The sequence below is a fragment of the Miniopterus natalensis genome, chromosome 12 (genome assembly GCF_054644295.1).
Source record: "Miniopterus natalensis isolate mMinNat1 chromosome 12, mMinNat1.hap1, whole genome shotgun sequence".
In the NCBI taxonomy this organism is placed as follows: domain Eukaryota; kingdom Metazoa; phylum Chordata; class Mammalia; order Chiroptera; family Miniopteridae; genus Miniopterus; species Miniopterus natalensis.
In genome coordinates, this window is record NC_142092.1 from 49,634,954 (window position 1) to 49,654,402 (window position 19,449).

General features: G+C 49.2%; 1 protein-coding gene across 1 annotated transcript; it reads right to left on the reverse strand.

Moving 5' to 3' along the window:
• Positions 1-13,292, reverse strand: IGFBPL1 (insulin like growth factor binding protein like 1). Its single transcript, XM_087823213.1, has 5 exons — positions 12,845-13,292; positions 4,277-4,386; positions 3,466-3,582; positions 1,596-1,749; positions 1-910 (listed from the first exon to the last, which is right to left on the reverse strand). Exons 1-4 carry the CDS (start codon positions 13,290-13,292, stop codon positions 1,600-1,602), a joined length of 825 nt encoding a protein of 274 aa, XP_087679339.1. The 3' UTR covers positions 1-910; positions 1,596-1,599.
• Positions 13,293-19,449: the final 6,157 nt, after the last annotated feature.

Here is a 19,449-nt window from a genome sequence, read left to right on the forward strand (position 1 = left end):
AAAGAAAAGAAAGCCAGCCTCATTCCTGGTTGAGGTCAAAACATCTGTAAATAAAACATATTCTATCACACTCTAGCTCCATAGCCAAGACAGAGCATCTGACCCAGTTTTTACAATTTGATGTCCAGGAGCCAGGTCTCCACTGTCCACCTGGTTCAAGAATACTGGGCTTGTTAACAAGTGGACATCTTGGTCCCCAAACGTCCAGCTACGGGGCCCCTGAGTCTGGTAAAGTGTTTCTTTAAAATGGGAAACGGCAGGAATAGAAGAGCTACAGTAAGCTGTCCACACTCTAGTATGAAGGAGTGGAATTTGTTTTTGAGGAAATACTGTTTAAAAAAGAAGGCTAAGACCACACTTCCTATGTTTCTTCCATAGGGCCATCTTACTCCAGGGTGGCAGGGTTCGAAGGGACACAGGTAACATCCAGTCCAAATGCCACATTCACAGGAGAAGAGACCAAGGCCCAGAGAGGGAAGAGACCTGTCCAGGTCACACAGCAGGTTAGAGGTCAGGCAGAGGACAGTGGGACCCTCCTCCTTCCCCCTATAACACACACTAAGTCACAGAGCTCCACCAATCAGTCTCGGACAGATGAGGCAAAGAGTCACAGTGGACACAAGCCTTGTCCAGCCCTTTAGAGTTACACATATACCATGACTTGATCTTCCTCGGGAGGGACTAGTTCAAAAAAGAATTCTCTCAGCAATTCATTTCAAAAGTATAAAAAAACCACGTGTTTTCCCCCCACACTGCTAAAACTACATCTGCATATGAATCTAGTTTGCATCTAATTTTTAAAAACATACAAAAGGGGTGGTCTACAAACACAGTTTTTCCAACTTGTCACAAAACAAAACGATCCACGGCTTGACCTTCCCGTCATCCTGTGATCAATGTTTTTAAGACCCTGGAAGAAAAGAGGAAAAAGAATGAGAGGAAAGAAGTCCACTCTGTCCAGTCAACTGCATGTTAAGTGGAAGGTGGTTTGATGACGTTCCCTGTAGTTAGATGACGTTCACTTTTCCGTTTTCTGTGCATCCTCTGAAGACGACGTAAGGCCTTGTACCCAGAAAGTGCATAACAACAGTGGCTAAATACGGAATAATGTGCATTACACAGCAAAATCCTTCTGCTTTTCATAAACTATCAACTTTTTTCTAACTTTTCCTGCCCTGTTAAAAACCCGCCAGAAGGCCGTGGTGACGGGGCCTGCTCCCGACTGTTCGGGCGATCCTCTAAGGTCATCCCTCCTGCCCTGGGCCTCCTGTGGGGGGGCAGACCATGTCTGCTCTCTCTAGGAGGAGCTGCAGGGAATATTCCCTTCAGCCTCAGAAACAGAAAGAAACCGCTGGTCCTTTTCGCCTTGCAGACGCCTGTAACGTTCACAGCTGGTAGGTGGGAAGCCGAGTGCCGTGTAGAACTTACTAGTGATACTACCTGCCCATCGTAGTATGTTCCTACTCTTGCTCTGTATCCTTCTGGTTGCCTTGATTTATGTATCTTTTTCTTTTTTATTACACATCTTATAAATGATCTCAATCTCTTGTGACACAGGAATATAAATACAAAAATGACTGAGAACACGTACTTACTCAGTCATATGTGGTCATCTGGAGCTGGGAAGCGAAGGGCTTTGTACGTGTTCAGATCACTAACTGTCACCTTGCCGTGGGACTGCGTCTCCCCGACCGCGTTGGCCGAATGGCACTGGTACACTCCCTCGTCTTCCTTTCTCAGGGGGTTGATCTGGAAATAAAGCAAGCAAGCAAGTTCATATAGTTCTATAGGGTACAGCAAAATCACCTCCGGTATTTAGTCTTGGTGATACCTGAGCGCTTAATTCCTTTTCAAAATAAGCTAGAGCTCACCATCTTTTTGCCTTGGCCTCCAAGGAAGAATTTAGATTTCTTTCTCAGTACTCTCTATCTTGGCTCTCATTTTAATGTTTCCTCTGCAGTCCTGCCTTTTACTGTGAGCTACCTTAGGTCCTCTGATTAAAAGGGAAAGGTATAGATTATAAGGAAAATATTGCAAATTAAAAGAACAAAAATTTACAGCCCAAGGAATGGCCCACAAGGGTTCCCAATGGAGGCAGCCTTCACAAATTAACACCAAAGAAAACCTTTTCCTCCACACTTCTAATAAAGTGTGGGAATGCTAGGGTCACAGGGCCCTTGGATGCTGTCCAGCCTAAAGCCCTCTTTTAACAATTGTGGACACTGAGGCTCAGATTTGAAAAAGCCACGGACCCAACTGCATTCTGAGCTTCTGAGCTGGGTGCCGAGGAATCAGCAAACCCTGCAGAGATGGTGGTGAAGTGGGGAAGATACCCCCAGAGCGCAGCCTGCTCCCCCTGCCCCTGCAGGGCAGATCCACAGCAGCTCTCCCCTCTCTTGCTTTCTCTTGTTAGAACGACCTCTATCCATTGAGTGTCACTCTGTAGACTGGGGGGCTCTATGCGCACCATCTCATTTTGAACTCACGCCAATCATGGGTGAAGGGGGAGCATCGTTAATCTCATGTTACAGGAGACTTCCAGGTAAGTCACAGACTGTTAGAATCACATGTCCCTTGCACACTGTCCAGCCCAAAGCCCTCTTTTTTTAATTGTGGACACTGAAGCTCAATGAGGTAGAGTGAATTGGCCAACATGGACTTGTCACTCTACTGCTCCTTCAAACACATGGCATTCCCCTGTCTTAGCAAAACTGCTGCAAGTGGCACAGAAGAGCCATGAGAGGATGTGGAAGTGCCGTCTTCCCTCATCAGCCATGTGGTCTCGGGCAAGTATATTAGTTTCCTATGGCTGCTGTAACAAATTACCACACACCTAATGGCTTAAAGCAACGCAAACTTATTATCTACACTTCCTGAGGTCAGTATTCCGAATGGGTCTCAGTGGGCTACAATCAAGGTGTCACCTGGGTTGCTTCTTTTTTAGAGGCCCTAGGGGAACATCCATTTCTTGCCTTTTCCAGTCTATATGGGCTGCCTGCATTCCTTGGCTTGTGGCTCCTTTCTTCCATCTTCAAAGCGAGCAATGGCAGGTCTTGTCTTTCTCACACTGTCATCTCTCTGGCTCTCTCTCCTGCCTCCCTCTTCCACACTTAAAGGACTCTTATGATTTCATTGGGCCTACCTAGATAATCTGGGGTAACTTCCTTATTAAAGTCAGCTGATTAGCAACCTTAATTCCATCTGCACCCTACTCTCCTCATGCCCTATAACAGAAACCAGTCACAAGTTCCAGGAACTAGGACATGGACCTCTTTCCAGGGCCATAATTCTGCCGACCACTGAAGACGACAGGCTCGCAGGGGTTATATTGCCTGCCCTGCTTTCCTCAAAGTTCTTACAGGCTCCAATGGGAAGTGGGTAAGAGCAGCTTTGAAGCATGTAACATGTTACAGAAATAGGAAGGGTGCTTTATAAGGGCCAATCCTGAACAAATGAGATACTCACCAAAATCCAAGCTGTGGCCTCATGGTCAGAAGGACCCCCTCGCACCTGGACAGCTATATTGACATGGTCCCCAGGCAGGTCCTCCAGAACCTGGGTGCCCTGGGGAGACTGTGTGACCTAAAGAGGAAAGCCAGAAAGCCAGGAGTGGTTTAGAAAAAGCATTTCTGGGAACTACCACCCCACAGACATGTTTGCTGTCTTCATCTTCCCATTGACTTGAAGGCCAAAATCCTAGTAGCTCTTATTCTTGTTACAGTGCCAGTCATGTTTAAAACCCAGATGTATGTACAGACAGCACACCCTGACGGACAGCGAAGATGTGGACACCACCACCATCTCGCAGAAGCAGTTCAGAACTCCATGGTCTTTCTCAGGGCTGCTGAGACAAGGGACAGCCTATGCTGTGATCCATGCTAGTCTCTCAGAAATTGATCTGCAGGAAGATCTAGTTTTGGAACAGGATTGGGTTATCTGCCACCAGCCAAGTCTTTCTAAAACCCAAATCTAGTAGTCTCCTACTTCATTCCCACTGATCTAGGCTAAACAGCAGAACTTTCTGGACAGCTGAGTAGCCAAGAGAGCAAATGCCACAGGAAGGATGGCAACTGCCCTTCTCTGGGGTGGGCTTTAGGATAAAGGTTTTGAGGCATAAACCTAGAGGCAGAGGAATGGTACATAAGATATCCTTTTAAAACCCTCTTATCCACATATAAAGATATGCACACAAACATGCTTAAATGAAGAAAAAAACATTTACACCTCCCCCCCCCCCTCTCTCTCACACACACACACAGTTCTTGGATATAAATACCTTCCTCCACATGATGACTGGGGGAGGCACAGCCTTCACCTCACAGGACAGGTACACCTGTGCCCCAGTGACGTTGTGAACACTTCGGGGTGGAATGATGACCACAGGAGCTGGAAGAAGACAGGCAACACAACCTTTACCCTGCCAGGTCCCAAGGACCCCGCTTCTAGAATTCCCTGCTAGCGGTGAGCCTGTTAGGCCAGTCTAACCTGAGGAGAGCAGTGGCCAACTAAAGCTCTTCATGCGTAAAAAACAAACTCGTAGGCAAGGAGTCAAGGAAGAGAGTTTGCCTTAGACCTGGAAGGATGCCTGCGTGCTTCCTCACCCATCACCTTTGTTCCGCCAGCAGGAAAACAGGGATCAAGAGAGAAAAGGCAACTTCTCAAAGTCACCAGCATGCCTGCGGCAGAGCTCCTGTCTCGTCACACTCCCTCCCAGAGCCCCGGCTGCCATCTGCTTTTGGCTCAACTACACGACAGGGCGTTGGGCTCCGGGAGGGGCTGGTGTTGCTTCACCAACAGCGGAGTCTTCTAACAGATGGGCTTTTCTCCTTCAGCGTGGAGGGCATTTCAAAGAATAATGCCCCATAGGACAGCTGCATCTGCCCTCGAGCTGAGACCCCCGTCGTCCATTCAAGACGCTCATTTGCATATCACACACTCACAGACTCCACTGGGCCTCCCCCACCCCTAAAGGCAAAACTGCTGGCCTGGAAGCCGTGTGAAGGCTGGGAATCAGGCAACGTGGATCTAGGCTGCCAGAACATTACACAAAGGAAAGGGAAGCTGTGGGCTCGCTGGATGGGACCAGAGAGCATGTGGGCATCTGAGTTAGAAATTCTTAGCTCATACGCACACCCTGCCCTCCTCTCTGTGCCTAGCATCTGCTCTGCTCACATGGGGACTGAAAGAACCAAGTCCACTGCCTTGACTTTCATGCCCTCTGTTGGCCCCTCAATGTACCCGCCTCTGCATGGAATGCACTGCCCAGCTCCAGACGTGGATGGCACCCCATCGTGCAGGGCTGAGAGGGTATGTGTTCTAGTCCAGGACCAGGGGGTTTGCCCCGCATTGACCTGCTGGTCACAGCCTGCCGTGCAGCCCAGGCACTTCCAACTGGTCTCACCTGCACAGGAAGGTAAGCTTGGCCCACCCTTGCATCTGGTCCCACGGTGTCTTGGGCAAGGGGAAATGTGGTCTCTGTCAATAAATGCTCTCTGCTCAGTTTTGCTGGACTTTAAGATGCCAATAACACCCCATGCTTCACAGGGTTGTTGAGCTGATCTTACCATGTGATGAGTGTGAAAGTGGTGGTTTAAGTTAACATGATATGCAAGTGGGGGTCAGGAGCAGGTCTAGTAAACAGATGACTGGGTGAAGAAACACATGACAAATAAAAAAGCAAACACATTCATTCTTGAGCCATCCAACTGCAGAGCGTAGGGGCTCCTGAGGCTTTCCTGGTGACTCAAGAAAAGCTCAGCAAGCCAGCCGTGGAGAGGAAAAGAACAAAGGGAGGGAGACAGAAGGCTGGAGCAAAAGGGGAGAGGGACAGGAGTGAAAGGACGAAGAGATGAGACTGGTCTGGCTCCTTCAGACAGACTGGGAAGCAGACCCTGTCAAGCTGCTGCCAGAAAAACTTTGGAAAACTGTCTTAGAGCCACAGAGTCTCAAACTAGAGGGGCCTAACTCCCCAAGATCCTGTGCCTGACTGTCTGTGATGTTCTCATCTAGCCTCCACTTGCATGCCTCTAGTGACAGAGAACTCACTACCTATGGAGACAGGCCCTTCATCCTTGGAAGGCTCTGCTGGTAAGAAAGCTTGTCCTCATTGTAGCTAACACCCACTTCCCTGTGGCTCCCACCTGTTTATCCCAGGCTGCTGTCTGAAGCCCTACAGCCCCCTGGGTGCCCCAAGGAACTCCAGTGATTTGAATACAGACACTGCCCTTCTCCCCCACAGACTTTCTTCCTCCTAAGCCTGATCAGTTCACTCCTTCAGTTGTGCCCATCTCACTGCCCTCTAAGCACCAAACCCCTATTTACCTCCCTGAGTCTAGCCAACATCACCCCAGGGAGCCAAGATCTTAGGCTTTTAACACTGATGCATCCCAGCCACCTGCCCTGCTGCCACAAAGAACAACAACACCCCTGCTCTCTGGCAGGAGCCCCATCTGCACAGGCGACAAAGAGAATCTGATTTATTCCCGTTCTCCTGCCAGCATGGCCTCTCCCGGAGCCCAAGCCGGTCCTTGAATGGCTCACTGTGGGAACAATCAGAACCACGTCTTATTCCAAAGCCCTCAGTGGATTCCAGAGGGACACTCAATCAACGTGTTTTACTTTTGTTCATGTAAGGTCATAAATTTTAAATGAGATTTCATCAATCCCTTTCATGCCTAAACGAATAAACCAGTAAATCACATTTCCCATTTCTCTCCTTGCATTTCCCTCTCCCTCTCTTTCAATAACTACAATTAGGAAAGACCATCTTGCAAATACTGTCTTTGCCACTAATTTTATGGCAGAAAATGCCATTTCTTTTACAAAAGAGCTTTTGATGATAAAGTGACATTCAAATTTTTACTTTTAAATTTATACCCAGCACACTCACTCTTTCTGGCATACAGGTCTAAGTTCTGACCGATATGTACAGTTGTGTAACCACTGCCATAACCAAAAAGAGAACAGTTGGGTTATCTCAAAATTTTCCTCATTTTTTTCAAGTGTCTCTTTGTCATAGTAAGCTGTTTTCAATTTTAACCTGTTTGATTTTACATTGAAAATATTTTTATCCACAACAGCTCTTTATGATCAGTCACCATCATCGTCATCATCATAGTAACAATGGTAACAATGCTACCGGCTAACACTGAGCTTGCTGTGCACTCAGCACTCTTCTGCTTACAGGGATTATTAACCCGTTTGATCTTTCCAGCCATCTCGCCAGCTGCCAGCTGGGAGGGCTAGCTGGGGTCACTCAGCCTTAACTGGTGGGACGAAGATCTGAGCCCAGGGATCTGGCTCCAAGCTGTGTCCACACCATTTTGCCCTCTCCTTACATGACACTTCCACATACACTACTCCTTTTTGGAAAGACTGGAAGGGAGAGAGAAAGAGAAAGAGAAAGAGAGAGAAAGAGAGAGAAAGAGGGGGGGAGGTGAGAGACACACATCAATTGGCTGGGGATTGAGCCTCCAACTGAGGTATGGGCCCTTGGCTGGAATCAAACCCGGGACCCTTCAGTCCGTGGGCCAATGCTCTAACCACTGAGCAAAACCCGCTTCACACTGATTTTTAAAGTGAGACATTTGTTATTCTGCAGGGACGCCATTTTAGTATAAGAAAACCCTTAGGGATTGTGTTGGGGGTCCCCAAGACCACCCCTAGGTTCAATGATTTGCTAGGAGGACCACAGAACTCAGCATAGTTTTACTCACAACTGTGATTTATCACAGCAGGAGACAAAGTAAATCACCAAAAGAAAAAGGCACATGGGGCAAAGACTGGGGAAACCAGGTGTAAGCTTCCAAGAGCCTCTCCCAGTGGTCACACAATACATGCTTAACTTACCAGCAATGAACTGTAACAACATGCAAAATGCCATCTACCAGGAAAGCTCACTGGACACTCAGTGCCTGATGGTTTTTATTGGGGGAGTCACCTAAGCTCCCTCTGCCTACTACATGCCGAAATTCCAGGCTCCCAGAAAGAAAGCAGCTGTGCAGCTACCCTCTGTTCAGTTTAAGCACAGTGAGCCACCATCATCAGTTCTGGGCGTGGTGGGAACCCTCCTGAAATCCAAGTTCCCAGATGCCAGCCAAGGGCCACCCCTGCCAGCAGGCCTATCTAATTTGCTGACTCTTCTATGCTGACTCTTTTCTGCGCAGGAATGAAACCCTCCAGGTGTCACCCCAAGGGAATAGCTCTTGTGAAGATAGCATTAAATGGGTGATGTGTCCTTAACACCAGCAGGGCATTACCGCCCTACCATCCCCAAGGGCTCATTTGCGTGTGGCACTGGGATGCTCAATGTCATGGCTATCGAAGGCAGGAGGAACTCAGGTTCAAATCCTGTCTCTGCCACATCCCAGTGCTATGACTTGGCTTCAGTTTCTTCTTCTTTAAAATGGGTACAGGAGTCCATTCTCCCTTCCTTCCCCTCCCCATATGCTATTGTGAGGAACAGTTACGAGACCCTTTGCAAACTCTAAAGGCTTCCATGGAGGGACTTGAGGACTCGGCAGGTCATGCTTCCCCGAGGGTGGTCTCCTCAAAAATGGCTCTACTGGTGCCTGGTGAGCAGGCCTATTGGTGGGCTCTTCCTGGAGGCTCCAGAGGCCATGGTCCTTCCTCGGGCAAGCCCAGGGCGAAATCTTGCCGCTGCCAGAGCTGCTACACTCCTAGAAGAGCCAGGCTTTCCTTTCTACCTGCCTTTGACAGGTGTCAGGTGGCTTTCAAGGGGGAGGATGGTGCCTGGTCGGCCCAGTCTGAATGTGCCAGCTTTGTCTTTCTAGCTGTTCCTTGCTCAATACTCATTTCTTTCAGCAACAGCCCTAGAAATGCTGGGACAGCACAAATCTACCCATCAGGTAACAGAAATAGTCACCCAGGTGTGTCCCAACAAAGGCAGCACTGAAGGCGGGCAAAACGGACCAAGGGAACCTCAAATGCCCAGGGTCCCAGTCAACAACAGGAGCCTGGCAGGTTGCCAACTGTTTCTTCCTTACCCACACATGAAGATGAAGATAACCCTCATCCTCTGGGGTGAAGGGAGAGAATGAATGCAGCTGTGTCATTAATGGTGCGGATCTGTACAAATGAAAAGGTGTGATCTGTCCCCCCACCCCATCAGCCGTGTCCTTGGTGGCTGGAATGAAAGATCTTCTCAAAGGCCTCCAAGATTTCCTTAAAGTGAATAGTGCTAGGGAAAGAAAGAATATAAAAAATCATCCCCCAGGACCCCATCTGCCTGCAGGAAAAAGCGCACCACCAAGAGTTTAATGATCGACGCACTGAACAGCCCTGATAATTTATGCTAATAGTCACCTTACGATGTAGAAAGAGAAACAGCTTAATCCTGCTCCCCACAGCCTGCGCCTCTAACCCCTCCCTCACGTGAAAGGCTTTTGAGCATGAGGCCCCCCTTCTTTGTCCCTCTCACAAAGTGGCATTCGCTGCCTCTCCTGGTTACCTGGTAACACATGCTTTGCAAAGACAGATTTCTAAGTGGAGCTGGAATTCCAACCGAGGTAAATTTTTCAAGATTCAGGGTCTTAAGAGCTCACTGAAGCTTCGAGCGCTCAGTGTCCTGGTGGGCACTGGCACGGGACCCTGTTCCTATCTAATGCAGCATTCAAAACAGGACATCACCCTGCTGTCTGCAGGATCCCACCCCCTCCCAACGTTATGATCAGAGTGCATGCCTGGAACAGCACAGCCTTTTAAAGTAATGGTAGCAATAACAATATAATGCCACGCCACCTTACAGTTGAGAAACAGAACCAATAATTCAGTTCAGAATGAAGCCTCACCCCTCAGCCTGGCACTTATGGCTTGCAGTGAGCCTGCCCTGAACTACTCCGGGCCTCACCTTCCCCAGCCATCCCACTGGGTGGCTGCCCAGCAGGCCCATTGTTCACACTCACTACAGGACCTCCTACCTCTGTGCCTTGGTTCATGCTGTGCCTCCCCCATCCCTCAACCCAGGACTTTTCTACCCATTCTTCAAGACTCCTTTCACATGCTTGCCCTCTGTGAAGCTACTCCTGTGCCTCTAAGGAGCCATCACCAGTGCTAAACAGAAGAACCAGCAACAACCCTTGGGGGAAAAACAGGAGGGTAGTTCCAGACTGAGAAGCCCTCAAGACTCAAGAGTAGCTAATATGTGGCACCTTCCTAATCAGGTTGCCAGTGGCCTAGAGATGCATGGCCCCTTCTGAAAAGAGCCAGGAAAACTGAGGCTGGAGCCTCACATCAGCTGGGAACTAGCCTCCTTCCTCAGTTTTCCTTTCTATTAAATGGGAGTGAGACCTGACCATGGTAGTTGTAAAAATCGAGTAAGAAGATGGGATGCAAACACGATTTCCAACAGTAAAGAATTATTCACATGTGGGAACACAGTGGGTCTTCAATAAACGTGTGTTGATCAGAGGATGACTCTCATTATTAGGCATTTTGGGGCATTTCAGAGCATCAGAGGAAAGGGAAGCATTTAAGCCTAAAAACTGTTTCCAAATGCTCCTGAGAAGCAGGCGTAAGGACACCTCCCACACTGTGCGGAACTTGATACATATTTACCCGGCCTCATTCTGTTCAAGCCTGGAGCTGCATAGTGAAGGAGCTGCTGAGTAGCTGAGGAGGGGTGGCTTTATTGCCAGTGTTGAGGCAGAACAGCTGCTGCTGTGATCAGTCTGCTTCGCTTCAACCAGGGTCCCCAGGGGCATTGTTAAAAAGTGCTCCTGCTTCGTCCTCTGTCTAGAGGGTGGCTTCTGGGCCGCAGAGTGAGGTGCCACTTCTGCCTTAGTCACCAGCTAGGAAAGGCCCTCCCTGTCCCCACCTTCATGCTTCACCAGGACACAGGAACAGGGGCCACACAAACATGTCAGGACAAAAGGCAATGGGAAGACAGTGCCTGGTCTGCAGTGGATGACAACTGCTAGTGGGGAAGGAGAAGTAAATTCCAGGGAGGCCTGATGCCTGTCACTAATGGGATCATTAAAAGCAGCTTCTGTATTGCCTCCATTTGGCTCCATGAACATCTTTACGCCCGGGGCCCATGCCTGAGGTGCGCCTCAGGGCCCATACATCAGAGTGGAGGGGCTGTCACATTTACTTGTCATTTGGTAATTTTCAATGAATTAGGGATATGGGGTTTCCATCTGCCATCTGGCCTCACTCTGGTAACCATGGCAACCACCACCTGCCTGCCTTAACACTATCAAGTCCTGTCCTGAAAGAACACAGAACAGGGTGTAGGGGACCTGAGAGCTGTCCAGGCTTTACTGGGCACCCTGACCAGTTCCCTGCCCCCACTCCAAGTCTCAGTCTCCTCTCCAAATAGATTTGGTCTAAATATCTTAAATATCTTCAAGGCATCTCTCTCTCTTGGAAACAGAATGCTACTCCTGGGAAAAACCATCTGAGACTGAGACCATCCATACCAGCAAATTCTGGGGACCTGGTCAGCATTTATGTCTCCTGCATGTGGAGAGAAAGTGTTACCTGCTGAAGACAAAGAGAACCGCCTGTGAATTAACTGCTGAGGAAAGCAGATTTTAAGAAAGAGTGACAGGAACTAGAAAAAGGAAGGAGGCAGGACTGTTTAAGTGCCACAGGGCAGAAACAAAGGGACCTCAACAGTGGCTCCACAGGGGCTGACATGACTCAGAGGGAAGAGACCAGCCCAAGGTCACTCAAGGGGAAGTGCCAGCCAGCTCTCCTTCATGGGAGGCCCAACTAGGAATGGCCAGCAGTGCTGTTCCTGTAGTCCAGGGAAGCCTCAGCCTCCTCAATGGGCTGTACATTGTTTTCATGTTTCGGGACAGGAGCTTTCCTGCCCCATCTCCAACAACTCCGTTCTCCTGGACATGCATCTACTCGGAAGGCTGGGGGGGAAAATAATAATAGGAACTTCCCAATGCCTGTTAAGTCCTTTCCCCACCCCCAAGGCTTCTTTGTTGGAACAGAAGTCATTACACTGACTTAGGCATTTAGGTCTGGACTTGGTCTCCAGGCATGGGCCGGAACCCCAAGCTGGACTCCTTGGGACTCAACCAAGACTCTCCAGGCAGTGTAGAAAGGGGCAGTTCTCCAAAACCTACTAGGCTGGCAGGGTGCGTCTCTGGGCATCCCTTTACTAATGTTTTATTTTTGTTTGATTTTTAAAAATTACATATAGAAGGTGAGCAGCAAGAACACCCATAGACAACTTTACTGTGATGTTAATGAAGTTTAAGTTTCTAGGTCCCAAGCAATGACTAATTTTCGATTCCTTTAAAGTGGGACCCTCCAAATTGTATAAGCCTTGGCCCCACAAACCTGGGTCTGTCCCTGAAGGCACCATAATCTTTTCAGAGCCTAGGTCTCCAAAGGTCTTACCTGTCTTCAGTGGGCCCCAGCCCTGGTCTGGAGGTCTCCTCCTCCTCTAGCATCTTCACGTTCCCTCCCTCTGCATCCAAACAACCCACTCCGGGGAACTGGGCCCAACGAGCGCCTCTCACTCCCAAACTCCTAGTCTTGCGGAGGAAAACATGCCAGGCCTGTGAATAACTTCATCTGCAAGTACTTAAGTACCAAAAGGAACAGCGGGTTGCCCAAATTCCGACCAGCTCAGCGCCTGGTGTCCCCATGAGCTTGGTAAGGGAGGGTGCCGGGTGCGAGTCCCTGCCCCGGCCTCCCTGAGCACCTTGCCAGATAGAAAACTGCTCCCTAGGGGCAAACAGAGGCTCCGGCGGCGCTGTCCGCCGTGGCGCAGGGTGGGGCGGAGGCGCATCCTTTGCCGCCGCCCCAGAGCGTTAGGGTCCCTCCTCCTCCCGCCTCCGCACCGAGCGGAGGACGCCGCACTCACCGAATTCGCAGGGCCCGTCGCGCACCTTGCGCAGGTGGCCGGGGTGCGGGCGGGGCGCGCGCCGGGCGCGCAGGCGCAGTGCGCAGACGCTGGGGTAGGAGCGGCCGTCGGAGCCGCAGACGGCGCCGCGCTGCGCACAGACGCAGAGCCCGGTGCCCTCGGGCGCGCCCCCCGCGGCGCGGCTCGCGCACACCAGCTCCGGGCCGCAGCGCGCGCCGGCCGCGCCCCCGCAGCGCGCGCCCTCGGCGCCCAGGCAGCGCGCGCAGCAGCCGCACTCGTCGCGCGCGGGGATCCCGGGCGCCGGGCAGCGCGCGGGCGCCGGGCAGCGCTCCGGCCGACACTGACCGCACGCGGGGCGCCGGCCGCCCGCGCCGAGGAGCCCGAGCCCCAGGGCCGGCGGCGGCAGCAGCAGGAGCAGCAGCGCGAAGAGCGCGGGCGAGCGTGGCATGTCCGCTCCGGGACGGAGAGGTGCCTCTGCTCGGCGCTCCGCTCGCCGCGCGGCGCCGCCACCCCGCCCGCCCCGCGGCCGCTGATTGGCCGGGCCTGCACCGCGGGGCGCCGCGGGCTGCTGCGGGGCGCGACCACCGCCGCCCCGGATCCGAGCTGGAGGGATGTCCCCACGCCCACTGACACCCAAGGGCCCCGGGGATAGTGAGACGCGGTAGGGGCAGGAACTTGCCCGAAGTCGCCATGGTAAAGTCTGTATGGTAGATGCGGCTACAGATGCAAGGCTGGATCCAAATAGCATGGCACTATATTTTGCACTTTGTATTTTTCAAAGTTTTGTTTTAAAAAAGAGATATATGGTTTAAATTTTCAGAGTTTATAAACGAATGTAATGATGTAAAGAGGATTTCCCTTCCACCCTGTGTCCCAGTGCCTAGCCCAGTCTCAAGAGGGCACTCGCTATCAGGTTGTTGGTATAGCTTTCCAAGAATTTTGAATACCTCTAAAAGCACATATAATTATATAGCCCCTCTCTTTAAACACATACAGTACATTATTCTGCTCTTGGTTTTTCCACCTATGAAATTTCCCTCAGTTTCCCCACCACTTTTCACCTCTGAAGTCGGGTCTCTTGTACAATCGGTGGAGCATTGTTTAATTAGCTTTCCTCCTCTTAATGCTACATGAAGTCATGAAGCATCTCATGGTCAGGAGTGACTTGGGTTATAACGAGATATGGCGATATATATTGGATTGGCTTCAGACTTAAACTTAGCACAGAGCTTAACTGCACAAAAACTGCAGTTATTCTCCAGTTGTTTGGGGTCCTTTTGTTACTACAAATAATGCTGCGTTGGATGTCGTGGCACACAAATGTCAACATATCTGTGACTTAGTGGAAAGTGCACGTGAGAAAGACAATGGAACAGGTTCTCGGAGTCACTTATTTATTCATGCGGTCCCCGTGCCTACTCAGAGCCAGGTTCTCTGCACCAGTCCTTGCAGAGGTCCCAGACAAGAAACCCAAGGGAGCCTTGATTGCTGGAATTTGATGTGCGGCCAAGTGAAGACAATGAATGGAGGGAGGGACTCGCTGACCAAGCTTCATGGGTGGCTTTTTTTGCCTTCACTCCCTAGCCCTGATTTGTCTGGTGTTGTTTTCTTTCTATTTCTGAATTCCTAGAGATGGAGAAAGCCTCCTGGAGTCTAGGATAACCAGCTGCAGCACTCTTGGGTGGTGTCTATTTTGCTTTTCAAGCCCAGGTCCTTCCCAGTTTGCAGTCTTTCAGGGGATGCCCTTATCCCCAAAGGAGCTCCAGCAGAGGCCACTCCATGTGGTGGTCAGAGCAGGGCCAGCTACCCGGCCTACTCCAGCTCTTCCCTTACAAACACACACATAGGGCAAGCTTCATGGGGTGGAGGTAGGCGGTGATAACTAAGCATAGTAATGTCGGTATAGCACTCAACATGTCTCTCAGTACTTATTAACGATTGGTTTATCCAGAGGCTGCTGTCTTGACCTGGAACAGCCCTTTAAAGTGCTTACACTCCTTGACTCTCTGTGCACTGCTATGAATCTCTCCTAGGGAAATATCACTATGTGTGAATATTTCATTCTGGAATTGGTCACGATAGCAAAAAATTGGAAACAATCTAAATGCCCACTGATAGGCAATGATGAACTCGGTGATGGTATATTCAACAATAGAGGATTAGGTGGGCACTGAAAATGAGGAAGGAGATGTAGGTTAACTGAAACAAAAAGATGTTGGTAATATCTTGTTTAGTGAAATAGCAATTACAAATTGCATGGCACGTGTGACGGCATATTTGTATATGTGTGGTTGTAAGTATATGAAGGAGTTCAAGATTGTTTAATGATAGGAAAGAAACGCTTATAGTGTTAAATGAACAAAGCAGGACTTGAAAACAAAAGAAATTAATTCCATGCTGCTTTTCAGGGACATCCTTCCCAGTAAGTTCAAACTTTCAAATGCTCAGAGCTGTCCAAAAAGAGAATAGACTGCTCCAGAGGTAGTGAGCTCCCTGTCATTGGGAGAGTTCAAGGATGAGTCTTTGCAAAGAGTATGGAGGGGATTAAAGAATCAGGGATTGGGTGAGTCACCATTCCCATGGTACAGTGTCTGACCCTGAGATCTGGGTTGTGCAAAATATGGTCATGATTAGCAAATAACTATACAGGGATGATTTGCCTGCTTTTTATACAAATGTTGACCTATTAAAGGTAGGTCAAAATAATGACCTGTGTCATTATTATGAATTAATGTGTGCCTGACACAGGTTGGGATACACAATCTCAGAAGCACATTTACACATGATCCATGTGCTTTTTTAGTAGGGAGAGCATTATTTAAGCATGACTCTTTGAGAATATGAGCAGAAGACTAGTTTTCCAACCCTGAGCCTGTGGTATCTGGGTAGAGAAAACATTCCAAAGCTTTGAAGGTGATTAACATTCATTTCCCTTTTAAAACTGCCCCAAAGCCCATAGCCCAGTGAACTCTGGTTCCCAGAGAGCCATTTAACACTGTGGACAACACTTTGTGGGCCCATAGAATTATGGGGAAAAGTGAGGATGGATTTTCTCAGCAGGGAAGGGAGTTGAGGCCCGTCTGTTGTCTGCAAGGGGTTAAGGAGGCTTTCTGGAAAAGGTGCTTCCTAAACTGAGTCTTGGGGAGACAGTAGGTGTTGTCTGGAAGGAAGGCAGAGAGACGGAATAGTGTGTCCGAAGGCTTGAAGACCAGAGAGAACACAGTACAGTTGGGAGCGAGGAGAAAGCTCAGCCCGGCTGCAGCGCTGTGTGTGGGGTGGGCAGATGGGAGCTCGGGGGTGGGAGGTGAGGCTGGAGAGGATGGGAGGGCCGGATCACCGGCCTGCTGGATATGGTGGAACCCAGGCTTGGTGCTGCTGGCTCAGGCCTGCATTACTGTCTGACAGGCAGAGACTTTAAATGTGGAGGGGAAGAGAATAGCATGTATTCCCACAAGGGGTGGGGGCAGAGGATAAGTCTGCAGAAAGTCTCCTGTTTCTCCATTCTTCCCTTCAGCAGCTTTTCCTAAGGCTTCCACCAAAATGCGAGGTTTGTGCTGTGGCCACCCATGCAAATCGCCACCTTGTGGACAACACAGGGATTACAGATCTAGAAATGCTGTTCCTAATTCTTTAGTTGAATCAATATTTTCTAATAATTCAAATGAGCCAAAATGCTGGGGTAAGGTGCTCTTGGTCCAGAGGAGAGAAGAGAAGTGTATACAGATAATCACCCCAGCTTCATTTTGGTTGTCCTTCAGTTTAAATGGGTCCCCCCTCCTAGTGTTCTAGAAATGACTTCTGCAGGGTCTGATCTACTCTTGTCTGCCCCGGTGCAGCCCCACTTCACCCGTTTGTCCATCCTGACTTCTGGTGCAGTAATCTCTTCCCTCATCCTGTGTTCCATCTGTCATAAATTGAAAAGCACCAAACTCGTCCCCAGGGAGGACACTGTGCTTAAGCCAGGATCTTGACCAACCTGGGAAGAGGGCACAAGATATGTCCCTAAAGTGTCTGTCCTCAGGGATTAGCATACTTCTTGGCACATGAGTACTTCATAAATATTTGTGACATGAATAAATGAGTGAGGGCAGGAGAGGTAGGTGACACTTGAGAGGCCAGTCCCCCTTTCCTGTGGGCTTATCCAGAGTTGAGTCTAGTCCGGAAAGATAAATTGAGGTCACGTTACAAAGATCACTGAATGCCCAGCTAAGGAGTTGGTTTTTTTTTTCTTCTCCCAGCAGGAGGAGCCAACCCTGTTTGTGACAGAGAAGGGATAGGATAGGAATATAGGTTAGTTTCATTGTTTTTCAAAGGGAGAAAAAAATGTTCTTAGTCAGGGGTCATACCCACCCCAGAAAGCCATGATATTGCTTAACGAAGAAATTGCACTAGGTCTTCCATATACCTGGTTCTTTTGTTTCTGAGTTTAATAATTAAGCCGTATGTCTGCAGAATAAACAGAGGCTGTCCTGCAGTAAGCTCCCAACACTTGGGAGACAAGCAGAGCCTTTGTGGTGGACTGCTGAGTTTCCTTCTGTCATGTCACCGGAACGCCGAACACTGCTGAACACAGGGCTAAACACAATAACCCTTCCCCACCTGGCTCGGGTGCAGTCAGTCATCTCTTCCCTCATTCTTTGCCAGCTGCCTGCAGCATCATTCCGTGGCTCCTGGAAAGAGGTCTCTAGTGGAGTGCTCTAGGGCTCTGTTCTATTCAATTTTTTATCAATAACTTGGACAAATTCAGATGTATTCAAATGCCCCAAAGCTTCAAAAAGGAATTAATCCACATTCGATAGGAGAGGCAGTATTCAAAAATCCTTGCATAGGGTAGAATGGCAGAGATCAATCAAATGTTGACGTGTTCTCCAGACCCATGTTAAGTTCTACGTTTGGACTCAATACAAAACTGAGAAACTATGAGAGAGGGAAAATGAAATCTATCACACAGGTTTAACTTCAGGTTCAGAAGGGGTCATGTCTGGACCATGGTAGCCCTTTAGAAATGGGTCCTTATTACTATGGATGACATTTTGCTGAACTAAAGCATTTTATAACAAGTGTCTTAGTGTTTCTCTCACTTTCAGGTGGTTGCCTTTCCAGCCTCCCCAGGGTCGTCAGTGGAAATTCAATTCCTTAATGGTGTGAAGAGAGGAACTGTGGAATTGTGAGGAAAACCACCATGATAATTCAAGAGTTTAGAGTGCCCATTGGAAGCCTGGGCAGTGGAGCTGGGAAGCATCTGGCAGGTGGGCACCCCTGAAAGAGCATCTCTGTGCACCTGGAGGAAGAAGCTCTTTGCAAGTCTTTTCCGTGAACAATGTGGCATGGATGCACCAAGAACTGCTTCTTCCAGGCATGAGAGGGCCTGGGTCCAGAGAAAACACATTTACAGTGTTTCTTTGCTTCTGGGCATCCAGGAAGAGAGCTGTGATGTACTCGATCTTTATATTTCTGTCTTTTTCGTTTTTCTTTTATTGTTTTCAATTTTGAGAACCAGCATTTATGGGGCCTCCCCTGTATGCCAGACGTCATGCTGAATCAAATCTAGGTGTGGCTTCTGAGCCACTGTGATCTAGCAGGGGAGCTGAGACCTGGACACAGTGAACTGTGATGTGACTGTGCAGTCACATCGCATGCAGTCAGTACCTGGCAGACAACAGGCGCCCCTTAACAGCTCATGTTCACTGAGCGCTTATTATGTGTCAGCCCCCCCCCCCCCCCCGGAGCATTTTATGTGTATTAGGTCACTTCAGCCTCACAGGTCCATGAAGTAGGTGTAACTTATCTCAGATAAAACCAAGGATCAGAGAGGTTAACCATGTACCTTGCCCAAAGTTACGCAGTTAGTAAATTGTGGAGTTAGCTCCAAGGTCCACACTCTGAACCACTGCACCAGACTACTTTTCCATGAACATGTGTTAACTGAACAAATAAAGAAGGCCTAAATGCATGCTGTAAAAAAGATGTAGACCAAGCCAAGGGAAGTAAGATTAACCTGGTGATCAGGAGAAACATGATGTCAGGTATGATGCTCGAGGTAGGACTTAATGAATAAAAACGATGGTGGTGAACAGAAGTGGAGAGCGTGTTCTAGGTGGGAGTGAAGGGATCAAGGTGGGCAAACACCAGTAGCCTGAATTTGTCAGTGATGGTGCCTGCTCACTGCCTCCATGACCCTCTCCTGCTCCACTGGAGCTGCTTAGACCAGAGGTGTTATAGAGTGAATGGTGTCCCGCCTAAACTCATATATTGAAGCTCTAACCCCAGTACCTTAGAATGGGGCCATATTTGGAGATAGGGCCTTTAAAGAGTTCCTACCCAATCTGACTGGTGGCCTTGTAAGAAGAGGAGATTAGGACAGAGAGAGACACCAGGGATGCACATGCACAGAAGAAAGGCTATGAGGACACAGGGAGAAAACAGCCTTTTGCAAGCCAAGGGAAGGGGACTTAGTAGAAATCAAACCTGCTGACACCTTGATTTTGGACTTCCAGCTTCCAGAACTGTGAAATAATATCTGTTGTTTAAGCAACCCAGTGTGTGGCATTTGGTTATGGCAGCCCTAGGAAAACTAAGAAAGGGGCGTATGATTGACCCAAAGA